The sequence below is a fragment of the Molothrus ater genome, chromosome 19 (genome assembly GCF_012460135.2).
Source record: "Molothrus ater isolate BHLD 08-10-18 breed brown headed cowbird chromosome 19, BPBGC_Mater_1.1, whole genome shotgun sequence".
Taxonomy (NCBI): domain Eukaryota; kingdom Metazoa; phylum Chordata; class Aves; order Passeriformes; family Icteridae; genus Molothrus; species Molothrus ater.
In genome coordinates, this window is record NC_050496.2 from 9,546,527 (window position 1) to 9,560,512 (window position 13,986).

The 13,986-nt window shown below is 46.2% G+C and overlaps 1 protein-coding gene across 1 annotated transcript in view; it reads right to left on the bottom strand.

Moving 5' to 3' along the window:
* Positions 1-7,131: 7,131 nt before the first annotated feature.
* PRKCA (protein kinase C alpha) overlaps positions 7,132-13,986 on the bottom strand; it is a 149,325-nt gene continuing 142,470 nt past the window's right edge. Inside the window, 1 exon segment of the mRNA XM_036394402.2 lies at positions 7,132-13,838. Coding sequence (XP_036250295.1) covers positions 13,674-13,838 — 165 coding nt within the window. The 3' untranslated portion in view covers positions 7,132-13,673.

Below are 13,986 nucleotides of genomic sequence, written 5' to 3' on the forward strand. Positions count from 1 at the left end.
TGAAATGCACAGCTCAGGACACAGCAGGGCTGGAGGGCAGCGAGCCCGGTGTGCTGGAGAGAGCCAGCTTGGCAGGGCTGGGACACAGGCAGGACAGAGCCAGGGCTAAAGGAGAGAGGGACACAGGGGCAGATGCTGTGTGCTCTGGAAACCCCTGCCAGACTGGGTGATTCAGCCAAAACACATCGACAATGGGAGGCAGAGCCAAGAAGGAGGAGGCAGCTCCATGGAGGTGTCCAGCAATGGGACACTTCCTTGGATAGAGCAGGGAGGACAAGAAAGGAACTCCTGCTGCAGGAGGTGCCAGCCCAGGAGCAGGGCCCAGGGAGCTCATGGAGCCCATCCCAGCACCTGGAGCTCGGGGCTGTATGGAAATTTCTGCAGGGACAGCTCATTCTCTGCAGGGGCTTTGCTCACACACCACAGTCCCCAGCTCCCTGGCTAAAACGTGCTGCATCTTTGCTGAGGCGTCCCCAGTTAGCAAAACAGGAGTGCTTGAAATAGAAAAACCCAAAATAAAGTGAGCTCTGAGATGCGTGGGAGGTGTTGTTGGGTGGCTTGTTTGAAATCAATGGAGCCCTGTGCTCAGGCTTGGTGAGCTCTGCTTGACTTGAGAAGCTGATGCAGATGTGAAGGTTTGGATTTCTTCAACCAGAACATGCTAGAGCCCAAAATAGGCAAGTTCCAGATCCAGACTGGTACAAAACTGCCTCCCAGTAAGAGGTTTCTGGTTATTTATACTTATAAAACTCATGCCATAACTTATTATATAAGTTCTTTCACACAAAGTTGCAGCAATACTTAAATTATAGTGAATTCAGCATGTTTTCCTGGGCTCTTATTCCCATTTGAGGAATAATTTAAAGCAGCAAATCCCTTGGGGGTTTGACAGTAAGGACAAAGCAGGGGTTTGGTCAGCAGAATGGATTCTGCACTGGAAAAGGCATCCAGAGGGGCAATGCCCTCTGGGGATCCCACGAGAAGGAGGCTTCCCTGGGATGGAGATCATGAGCAGGGAACTGCCAATAAAATCACAAATCTACAGGAGGCTTGTTGGAACTGGATGTTCCCCATGTGCTATCAGGGTAGATGATTTTATCACAGTAATTGGCTGCTCATCGTTCTTCTTTTCTCTATATTGTTAAAAAGAAACCCAAACAAAGCAGACCTTCATTTTTCTTGACAGACAACCTGCTCTGCTGCTGCCTGGGCTCTGGGCAGGATCATTGGAGTGCAGCACAAATAAAGCTGCAGCTCACACAGTGACATAATTAACCACACAGTGTGAGAGGCCCCCAGCAGCCATGCATATAATCAATTAGAAATACACATTTTGAGCTTCAGTTTCTTCCCCTCCCCTTTGTTTCCATGCAGATGCACCGAAACCCTTGGGTGGATTTGCTGCTGCTGCCGCCTGTCCCACACAGCAGCCCCTGCCCAAAGCACTGCACAATCACCAGGAGCATTTCCCACAGGCCAGGATCAGAGAGAGCACCAGTGATGCCTCCCAAAGCCCCCAGCAGCACAGCTCAACCCTCCCACCTCATCAGCAGCTCTCCAGAATCTCCCATGCCATGAACTTCCCTGATGATGGGAAAAACCAGTGAAGTGGAAATTCCTTCTCTTGGATGGAAGCTTGGCATGGCTGTCCCAGACAGGACAATCAGCACTTTGCATCTTCTCAGCATCCCCCCAAGCCTTGGGGCAGGACTTTGGCAAGTCCTGCAATAGCTGGGTTCAGTTAATTGTTTCACATAACACCAGCTGGCAGCATCATTTTCCTTCCTCACTTTTCACTGCTCATTCTGGGCTATTTCCTCCTGTGGATCCTCCTCCACAGCCACACGTGGGACAAGTGAAGCTGGGTGGGACCTTGCCCAGGTCAGGATGTCCCCCAGCTGTGCCAGACTCTGCAGGGCTGGGCTCTGTCCCAGCCCCTGGCACTGCAGCTGCCTTTTGTAGCACCCTTTAATCAGCGTGGAAGCTTGAAGCTCCATGGACACCTCAGCAGCAGCTTTTAGGATGCACCCAAGGTCAAACCTTATTACTGAGGAGGGATTTGAGCTTCATTAGTGGCTCAGAACAGAAGTGATTTGTTACAGCAGCTCTCCTTGGGCTGGCAGCAGTGCTCCGGGGGTGGTGGGCACGTCTCATTTCAGCTACAAGGGTTTGATGCTGACAGGTGACATCTGCAGGGATGCTTTTTCCTGGTCTTTTCCCTTTCAATAGAAGCTGCCTTGAAGGCACTCAGGTTATTATGAAATAAAAGGTCTGGTCCTGTCAGCCTGGGCCACCAGCTGCTATGAAACCTCAGCTTTGCCTCCCCTCCTGCTCCCTCAGATTTGCTCTGTGCTGAATTATTTGGACAGCAAATCCACCCGGCAAAGGGCAGCCACCCCTGAGCCCACCCATGGCTCTGATCTGGTGTCAGACAACAGCCACTGAGCAATCTAACCTGCAGACCAGGCTGGGAGAGGCACTTTGGGCACAGGGAGGGGAGCTCAGCCTCAGCCAGGGGTTTCAGCGTTTGCCCAAGCAAAGAGGGGAGCGAGCAGGCGAATGCACCAAGCTGGGATGCTGGAGCTGCTGTGCCTTGTGTGGGAGGTGAGGGATGCTCTGTGCCAGCTGTTCAGCTCTTGCTGTTTTTTGTCATTTCGTGGGCAGCAGGGCTGGGGGAGGCTCGGGGGGGCACTGGATGGGCAGGGATGCAGCAGCCCCAGCACCACACCCAGGGAAACCCAAGGGCAGCTCCCAGAGGCTGGGAACCACTTCCTAAAGGAGACTTTAGAGATTTTTGTTTCTCTTGGGTGGTGTTTGTGAGGCATTTCACACAGGGCAGCTGTTGTCTTGTATATTGAGAGTTCTATTATCATTATAGTGCAAAGACTCCATATCACCAGAGTTCTGTACCTCCTCAATGTTTCTCATAGGCAGCCCCTCTAAGCACTGACTGCCCCTGGTCCTTGCAGTTGCCAACTGACTCCAGTTCCCACCAATCCACTCTTTTGTAACACTGTTCTTATTTGCTACAGGTGTGGCCTGTTAGCATCAGGCCTGCTCCTAATCTTTGGTAATTGGTTCAGCTGCAGCTCTTTAGGGGATATGATTGCATTCTGTACCACCTTCATTTACCCACACTGCATCCTCCTACAGGCAGCAAAACTGGCACCAGCATCTTGGCTTTGGGATGCACACCTGAGCACTCCCAGCCCTGTGCAGGTGGGGTGGGCACACCTGAGCACTCCAGCACTGGGGTGGGCACACCTGAGCATTCCCAGCACTGGGGTGGGCACACCTGAGCACTCCCCAGGGCTGCTGCAGCCAGGTCCTGAGGTGTGGAAGGAGTTCAGCACAACTTCTGCTCCTTATCCCAGCAGCGTTGTTGCTTTATTTTTCAAACTCTCTAAACAGGGAAAGACATAAAACTCCCAGCACCAAAGAACACCAGCCCTTCCCCTCTCCCTGGGAGGGTTTTCACATCCTGCTTGCACCATGACTAAATTAAAGGAATTAACTCTGTGGGCTGTTGGAGCTGCAGCTCCATTTGCTGTTTCCCCTGCACATCCCTCTGCCTGGATCTGCTGCTTGGGAGGAAGCTCAAGGAGAGGTGCCACATTATTTTTAACCCAGCACCCACATGCTGTGTGAAAGCCTGAAAAAAAATAAATGTGTGGAGCCTTTCGCAGCCTCCCCGAGCAGCTCTGACTCACAGAACAACAAAGGCACACGTGTGAATGGAAGTTAGGGATTTTATTTAAAATAAAATACCCTCTGTCATCATTTGGGGGCTAAACTGAGCTGATCAAAGAGGAGGATGGGCCAGTTCAGGAGGTTTCCAGGTGCAGCCTTTGGTGCTCCAGGGCTGGCAGGCACCAGCACCCCAGGCTGCCCGGGGATCTGAGCATCCCCACGCAGGAGGGAAGGAGTCTGAAAGAGCAGGGAGTGCTCACATTTTGCCCTTTCACCCTGCAGGGCAGTGCCCTACAACGAGACGAGCTGGAATTGATGCTGGCAGTGCTTTTTTCTCACTCCTGGTGTTTTCTGGGATCCTCTGCACAAGGAGTGGAGCTTCCACCAGCACAGGGCCCCTCTGGGAGCTGCTCCTGGCCCTGGAGCCATCCACAGCCCCACTGCAGCCACCAGGCTGGCTGGAAACAGCTCCTGCAGGATGAGGGATGGCTCTGGCCACAGCAATCTGATTTCAAAGGTCATGTTTTGGAAACAGGTTCAGATGACATTAATTATTAAAGCCTCGTAACGCTGGTATTAAGGGTAATAGTTTTCCGTGTGATTTATATAGCACTGAAATTCATTACCAACCTTTTAATGATGTTAGTGTCAATCAGGCACAAGAATGCTAAATGACTTATCCCAAAAGACCAGGAAATGATCCAAGGGGATTTGGGATGCTCTCACTGCTGGCCTTTCCTTCCTTCTGCCCTTGCTGGTTGCTTTTATAGCTGTTTCTGGTGGATTTTCCCTGAGATCATTCCTAGTCAGAGTCCCAGACACAGTTACACTTGGAGGAGAAGCAAATGCATCCTGTTAAAAGAGTGTTTTTCTGGAGGTGTCCCTGGAAATGTTGAAGCTTTAATGAGGTTTTATATAAATTGTTGCAGAATGTTTTGTGTGGATTAGGAAGCCTCCCTGTTATGGGCACTGAGTTTTATGAAGTGTTCTGAATAGAGGAGCAAGGTAAGGGGGATGGATCAAGGCCCCAAATAGGAAAAATAGGAAAGATAGGACAGATGTGGACCAAACTCTCTCTCTCTCAGACACAGACACAAAATTCCTGCCCAGTATGTAAAGAGACAAGTGATTTTTGCCACCTTTGATGGGCAAGAGTGAGATCTAAAATATTTCTAAGCAAACTTCCACTTTGGGGTTGTTTGCTTGGCTTTTTTTCCTCACCCAGGTAGGGTGCTTTAAATTGGCTTTGGAATTATTTCCTGTCCTTCATCAGACTGTGCAACAACCTCTGCTGGGATGTCAGGCACTGACTCAGGGCCAGTAATGAGCACTGCAAGTGGCAGCTGCTGTCTGACACTGTCACCCTGGCAGCAAATGCAGCAAGTCCCCAGAGAAGGAGACAGCCTTGACTCATTTCCCATGAGATCTGCCTCATCCCATGCCCTTCTTTTGGGAAAGAGGGGAAAAAAAAGTAATAAAAACCACTTTTGCAGGTAACTCTGTGGGTCCAGCCCTGGTCTCCTCGTGCCATCCCCATTTCTTTGGGTGCAGCAGCACTTTGGGAAGGTGACAAGTGACAGATGCAGCCAGGGAAAACATCCCTTTGAGGACAAGGCATCCACACATGGCAACAGCTGTCCTGATTTGGGCCCCTGATTGATTTGCCTTTGCTTCACCACAGCTCCCCAGGGAGCAGGTGGGATTATAATTACCTCGTGGTAATTAATGCAGTCATCATTTCAGCTACCCAAGCAGTTCTCAGAGGAGCTGGTTTTATTTGCAGCTCACACACCAGCTCTGCAAAAATATTCTGAGATTTCTGAATCAAATACCCAAATCTCTGAAGAGAGGCTGGGGCTGGGGGAGGCAGGCACGAACACTTGGTGTGATTTATGGTGCTGGAAACATTCCTGATGGAGCTGCTCTCCTGTGGCAGGCATGGAGACCTTCAGCCTCTCCTGCAGGAGCTTTGAACGCTTCATTTTCCCCAGAACCACCAGCTTGATCTTGCATGCCTAGAAAGAGTCAAAGATGCAGTGTTCCAGCACCTTCCCCTTTCCCACAGCCCATCACAGCAAAGCTGCCCACGCAGGCTCTCACCACCCCCTCGTGACAGCTGAGTCATCCCACTGTGAGCCGGGGGATTGTCCTGCTCGTGAGACCCCCAGCCTGAGCTGGGAGGGTGCAGAGTGTGGCCATGGGGTATCCAGCAGCTCTCCCACCCTGTGGGTCCATGCCCAGCACCCACTGCTCTGCCAGACTTGTTTTTCCCCAAGGAGAGAGTTCAGAAGCTCATGTCCAAGCTGCCACCCCAAAAGCCAACAGCCCCTTGGATGGGCACTGTGGGGGTTTGGCCACAAATCCTGTCCAGCCTGGCTGGGGGTGCAGCTCTGGCAGAATGGAGAGCTCAGGACCCCCTTCCTCCTGCCCTGGGGGCACCGACTCTGTGTCCACGAGCTCAGGGCAGGGATGTGTCCCCAGAGTCCCTGTGCTGCTCTGCAGAAAGCTCCCAAGGTCTGAGATGTGTTCATGGCCTTCAGAAGCTGAGCAAGTTGGATGACAGATGTGAAGTAGACTGGAAACACTCTTTGGAAAAAAACCCAGAATTTCAACAATTCCTCAGGGCAAACTCAGCCAACAAACCCAGTAACTGAATCAGCATGAGCTTCAATCCTGTGAGAGCAGGCAGGAAAGGGAGCTGTCTGTCAAGCTGTCACAATATTTGGACATTGCTTTCAAGTTTTGAAAACCAATGATGTCAGTGTGAACGAGGCTGGGACTGTGGGGTGGACGGGGCTGGTGGGACTGGGAGGTCCCGTCCGGTCCCCAGGAGCCCAAGGGAAATCCAGGAATGCTAAATCAGATGTTTCACCACACAGGTGGGGCCCTGAGGATCATCAATGATCAAAATGAAAGGATTTTCCTTTAATTTTGCCTGCTGGAGTCCTGGGTGCTGAGAATTGTGGGCTATCAATCACTGACACAGCCTCTCCTCCCAGGAGGAAGCAGCAGAGGGTGGAATGAACCACCCAGGGCTCCCACACTCAAAGAGAAATTGAGTTTGAGTTTTTTGGGTCTGGCTGCTCCCAAGGAGGACAAATCCCTCCAGCACCAATCCCACATCGAGCTTGGAACCAGACCCTCCAATCCAGACCTCCTTTGGCTCTTGGGGCTGTTTTTTCCCTTTGGCTCCCACACCTGGAGCAGCCCAGCAGCACCAAGGTCAGCACACAGAAATCCTCTTCCAGACCCACCTTTTTTAGGTAATTCATTAACAAGAATTAAAAACAAAAGCCCAGGTTAAAACCCTGTCTCTGAAGAATCAAAGTCCAGACTGAGCAATTTCTGTGGCTGCTCACACCAACCTCTCTCAGCCTCTGGCCCTGGGGGAGTCAATTTTGAATGGAAATTTCATCAAGGCAGACCAAACTCTCACAAAAGTAATGATCAGTATTTTTATTCATACACACTTGCTTTGAAACTACAATTAATACTTAACAAAAGCATTTCATGCAAACAAAGATTGAAGATCCTGTGAATTATGAAACAAACAAACAAAAAAAAGATGCTGTAATTTGTACATCAGTCTTGCCCACTACACTTCCAATGGTTGTGTTTTTTTAAAAATCTTTTGAAAAATGAATGGCCTCTCCAAATTTTCTGGTAGCATCTTGCAGATAAGTGATATGAAATAAATAATGTTCTCCTCTATATAAATACAACATTTGGGTCTTAAAATAATATTAAAATAATATTAAAATATTAATGAGTTCATCAATGTTAAAAAAAATTAAGTAGCATACAGTCATTTGAGAAGTTCCAGGTGTTCTCTGTATTGTTGTGCAAAACTACAGAGTGTTGAGAAATGCACATTTTAGAAAGAGCCAATGAGCTTCGTTTTGTTGATTTTTTTTTTTTACATACATTTTGATAACAGGGGAGAGAACAAATGAAAGGTTTGGGGAATGAGCCATAGATTAAATTTTTATTATCCCTGCAAGAGCATTGTTTTTATACTCCAAGGCCAACAGTGGGTACAACACATAATATAATTAATATTTTCAGTGAATTGGGGCTGTTGGCCAAGCACTCAGGGAGCTCTGTGGTGCCCTGGGTGCCTTGGAAGCTGTAGTGGGGTTTTGGTTTGTTAATTTTAAGATTTTTAAGCCAGGAGTGTGTGAATCTCGGGAAGGAACCCTTGGCAGTGTCACCCCAAGGGGTTCAGAGAGAAGGAAAAGAAATTCAAATAGTTCTCAGCAAAATGTTTGTAAAGATCATGAACAACATTTCCCTTTCTATTAAAACGTTCCTGTCATTATTAATTATCAAACTAATGAAACATCAGCTGCAGAGTGTCCAATGTAACCAGCGAGAAATGAGCTTCAATGGCAGCTGTGTCAATGTTGCTGCTACTCATCCTGCACCGTTTCAAATCATGAAACAGACTTAATTTATTTATTTAGGTCAACTGACATCAGTGGAAGAAAAACAAAAACAGCTTCTGGAGCAGTTTTCTTTAAAATCTGAACTACGGTGTCACAGACAAGGAAAAAAAGAAGCACAAAGACACATTTACAACACAGAAATACATTAAAATATCAACAGAAAATATCAGCCTGTCATGGACAAACCAGCTGCACAAAGAACAGAGCTCCTCCTTCAGCAGGAGTCAGTAAAAACAGTGCTAGAAAACAGCTGTGCTGACTTGATTTACCCAAAGGGAATCTCCCCCTCCAATTATCAGTTCTGCCAAGACCTCCATCCGCATGGAATTTTTAAATTGCACATAAAAATCTCAGTAGCTGGAGAAGAGGTAAGTGCAGCTGACCCACACCATCAGCAAGCATCACTCCCCATCACACCCTGACTCCAGGTACAAAACCTGGACTCCAGATTCTGTAAGAAACGTCTCAGATCTGATTTTATTTCTCTTCAAAGGGTTTCAGCAGAGTTACTAAAGTTCTATAAAAAAGTAGAAACAGCATGGTATAGCCAGCAGTACCATGTGAGTCCAAGGAGCTGATTTAATAGTAAAAATTATAACAACACTTACACAACTCTTTTCAGGTTAAAAGTGAATTAGAAACGCTGCCTAAGAGGCGCCCAGCCCTCCCTGCGGGGTCAGTCACCATTGTTACCCCCTCCTGCAGCTGAGGTGGGTGAGGCAGAGAGGGGCCTCTCCCCTCAAGGTTTCCTGGAACAGGAGGGCTGTGGTGCACGGGCATTATTCATGCTAAGGCTATTTCATTCCCAGTTGTTACTGGCACAGAGAGGGAATCGTGCATGCTATGGAGTCAAATCTTACTTATTTCTGCAACTCAGCTATTTCAGATCCTGTCTGTGAGTGAGGGGCTGAGGGAAGAAAGTGCTTTTTAGCTTGTCTGCTTTTGGACTACTTGGCAGCTCAGTGCCCACCTACAGAGGGGACACATCAAACACAGCCCACACATTTGCACAGACAAAAAACCCCTATGTACAATAACTTATGCTAATGACTAAAAGAACTGAAAATCACATTAAATATTTCCAGAAATTTCCTGGCAGGTCCAAAAGCCTACTGTAAACTCAATATACTGTAGATATGCTTCCTACTGGTATCCAAGCTTTCTTATTGGATTATTATTATTATTATTAATTATTTCCAATGCTATGCTTTGCACAATAAGGAGGATCTGCCCCCCCTGCTCACTGCATGTGTCTCCTATGGCATTTCACTGGGATTGCATCCAGAGGCACTGGCTCAGAAAACACTTTTCAACTGGTACCACTCCACCCTTAGATGTGTCATCCTTCCAGCTAGAAGACAAGTTCCTCTCTTGCTTGACCTTATTAATTTTATAGAAGCCCAGAATTACTGAACTGGATTCACCCCAAGAGACAGGATGGATTTCAAAGGCCAGCAGCATTCAGACGTGATGAGGTTTTTTTCTAAACTAACAGCTGATTTCCAGAAGAACTTTCTTCAGTTTGTAAAAGGAAATTCAATTGTATTTCTGGAAAGAATGAAGAATCAGAAAGCTAAACTGGATTTCTCTCCAAACTGGATTAAGGACTATTTTATCACAGGAATGTGCTCTCTCCTTCTCACACATGTGCCAGCCTTGCTCAGAGCCCCGAGCCTGGCTGGTGGGTGAATGGTTGGCCTGGAATTCCACCGCCCTGCTCTGCTCACTCAAAGGGGCACAAAAGCATCCAGAGGCCTGAATAATGACAGAATTTGCCTAGGAGCCAGTTAAGTCCCATCTGATCCCTGAAAACCCCTTGGAAGTTTTACCTGGCAAACCTGTGCCTCTCCCAGCAGGAATGGGGCTGCCCTGGAACCATCTGGGACTCAGCACAGGGATGGAAACACAACTCCCAAAACTTCCACCCCAGCTTCAGTGCAGTACAATTTTCAATTTGCCTTTTGGGAATCTTGGTGGCAACGTGGGTGTTGGGATTACACTTGCTATCAAACACAAGTGGAAGAGAAGCAGCTCTAATGCCTCTCCTTCTGTTGATACATGTTCTCCAGAAAACCAAATCTTGTGAAAAATATGATATAAATAACATCTGTCTCTGAAAAGATATCAAAGTTCTGGCTGGATTCTTCAGGTTTTCCTGGCCATGAAAAGTTTCTGGATTCTGAGCAGCCAGCAGGAGTTGTTGGGAAAGGTCAGAGCAGGCGAGGGCAGCAGGAAGAGCAGTGAGGGGTAACACCACCAATCCTGCTTTATCCAACCCTGCCCTGCTCCTGCAGGATCCAGGAGTTCACTGTAGCTTTTCCTAAGTGTTTCAGGAACCTCCAGAACACAGCAAGTCTGTCACAAGCCCAGGGACCTGAGGTAATGACTCTAAAGAGGAATTTCTGCTTCTACACCAGAAAAACTGGGAGACAACCACAAGGGCTGAAAAAACTGGTATGAGAAGTAGCCAGAAAATGAGCAGCTCTGTCCCAGTGTTAAACCAGCTCAGTCCCAGTGTCAGAGCAGCCCTGTGATGCTGTGTCTGGCTGTGAACAGCACCGACTGTCACAACTGTGCCAGCAATGGGACTTCCTTGGAAAATTCAGATTTCATCAGGAAAACACAACTGTGGCAACATCTACCCAAGGGGGCTTTTGTCTGGTTTCTGGCTTGGTTCAATTCTGCCCCTGTTCTGCTCTGCTTACTCCCCAAACCTGTATGCTGGTATTTTTCTCTCTGTATTTTCCTTTTTCAAAAGTGTCTCTTTCACTTCACCTTTTAAAAACAAGCACAATGGCACCTCTTGGCAGACTGGCATAGTTGAGAGCCCCCTCTTTATTAAAATCTGAGACTCAGTAATCTGTTATCTTAATTCAATCTATTGTCTTCTACAGCATTTTACTAAACATTGCCAGGCTAATAATATCCAGAAAAAAAAAAGAAAAAAAAAAGAAAAGAAGTCATGAATGCTGCATTAGACCACAAGCTTTATGGTGAATTCCATCATTTTTGAAGTACATAATACACAAAGCAGAAAATGAACTCCCAGTCTTGGATGACAACGAATTTGACACAGAACAGTTTAAAAATTTTACTCCTGAAATGTCTGAGAAGTTTGGAGTCCCGTTTGTTTAGGCAATGATCTGAGTTCCTGTCAATTGGCCAACGCCCCTCGTGAGCCACACCCTGGGATGTCCGGCTTTGATCACTCCAGGATGCTCCTGGTGGGAGCTGGGGGTACAAAAGGACTGAGACAGGGCAACAATTGGATCTGAGACAGGGCAACAATTGGATCTGAGAGAGGGCAACAATTGGATCTGAGACAGGGCAACAATTGGATCTGAGACAGGGCAACAATTGGATCTGAGACAGGGCAACAATTGGATTTCTGGGGTGTGGGAATTGCACGTCCTGGCCCCAAAGCCACATTTCCCAAGGGGCCTGCAGGGGCAGAAGCTCCACACTGTCACCCTTCACACCCAACCACGTCTCCCTCACACCTGCCCAGCTCCCCCAGGGCACCCCCAGGTCCAACCCACCCCTCTGGCTCCCACCTGGCAGGATTGGATCTTTCTGACAGAATCTTTGGCACAGGTTCCATGTTTTATTGTCATAAAAGATGATTAGAAAGTAGGTTCCCCTCCCACCCCACCCCATTACATATTCTAGTATAAATTGAAGTATTTTATGGCAAATATCTTACTTTTTTGAATATGTTTACATGCTGGAAAAATTGTAATCAGTCTGCATGCAGCAACAGAGACATCATGCTTCTGGCATCATCATGCACATCTGACAGACAAAAAGTGCCTGTGGCTGCTAATGGGATCAAGGCAGGAGAGGAAAAAAAAAGGGAAATGCACCAAGTACTATTTTACATGCTGTAACAAACCCAAAATATGCACAAAACATTATTTACTGATATTTGAGTTAATATCTTCTGGTAAGTAGTAAGAGGAAATATCAAAATTTTTTATCTAAGTGAGAGGAGAAGATTGCATTAATTACAGTGTTCATCATTGCAAATAAAGTCTATTTTCTTCTCTGCAAGTAATAAGCAGATGTGAAATGAAAGCCTAATTGAACCTCGTATAAAACCTGCAGGTAGCAATTATTATTTAAAAGTATATCTACTTTAAAAAAAAGAGATTATACCCTAAGCCAGTAACAATATTCAAAACCTAAAGTAAAAATCAAAACAATAGCAAGAAAACATTTAGCTAAATCTAAATGGTGTCATTCAGAACAAGAACTTTCACAAATAAAGCACAAGTTGTTTTATAAAATTTTTATAATACTCTTTACACTTGATACGATTATGTCAATAATATAGATCTGCTTATTATTAACCCTTATTATTAAGAGTTATTACTAAACATGCAAAATTCATTGCATGAAGCATATGTAAAATGTATTAAATTCCATTCTATCAATAAAACCAGTTTTAGGTGCTGCTTTTTTCAGGCTTGATTATTCTACAGCCCAAAGTTTTCTGAATTAAAACCGATTATTTAAGACTAAATCTCACTTGATTTTCATGAGTTATTCTGGAGAAATCAGGAAGTCACTTGGGGCTGCATTTTTTGTTAATTTAGTATACATAATGCTTTCTTCAATTTACTGTCCTACACTGCAGACTATAAATAAACACATGTAAATAAGATATAAGGAATTACAGTTTTGTTTTACATTCCAGGTTAATAAATTTCATAGTAAAATATTGGTATTAGAACCAGTTAACAGTAAACTTGAGGAGTGGTGTAAATGAAACCAACTGAACAGACAATGGCACCCTGGATCACAGAATAATCTCATGGAGATTAAAAATTCACAAAAGTATTATTAAAATTATTACTATTATCATTATTATTATTATTATTATTAAAGACAAAATTTCACCCTCGAGTTTATCACATGCTACTCATAGCACAAATCCTAGAGATGTGGCCACCACCTCAGTGCTTTTATTTGGGATTTTACAGGATCAGTTCACCAAACCTCAGGGTCTAATTTGATTTCATCCCCCCTCCCACCCATTCCCAACTGTTTTTTTTTCCCCTGCCATACTTTGCAAACACTTTCAGTGCTTTTTTTGCAATGCCTCTCCCCCTGGCGCTGACCCCGCTCAGTCTCTGGTGCTGCCCCTGAGGTCTCCGGGGAGCAGCTCCCACCCCCAAGGAATGAATACTTGAGGTGGCTTCTCATTCAGACCACGTGTCAGATGTGCTTCCAACACAACAGAGTGGAGAAGGGAGCAAAAGGACAGTGGGAAGTTACAAAATAGAGAACGTACCAAAACATGGGTAATTTCAACAAGTCAGTGGCGACTTCTAGAAGAAAAAGTGGGCACCGTACACTAATTTACCTCCTGTTAAGAGAACATTGCTGCTGCAAAGCCCAAATCCTGACTAAGTGGCCCTTCCCTCATCTTCCACCCTCTAACCCTACAATTTCCAGGCCCAAATGGAATCAACGAGGCGAAAGCCTAAAAATTGTAGGGTTACACCTGCTCCCCATGGCGGGATTTGTTCTGCTGTTTCATGCTACATTTTCTACAAGGGGGTGCACAAACTGGGGGTTGACATAAGAGAACCCTTCAAAATCTGTTTGGTCTATGTTGGCAATGACCAGCTGATCTGGAGGCGTCAACACCGGCTGTCCTCGTGTGAAGAACTTATCGAAGTTTTCAGCCCCTTTGCCGCACTGCAAGGAGAGAAAAAAGCAGAAAAAAAGGCTGAAAAAAGTCAGCAATACAACAGCAGAGTTGTCAGGATACATGCAAGGCATGTTTCTTATGAGTAGTTGAGGGAAAATTTTCTTTTCAGATATTTTGACAAAAAAAACCCCGACA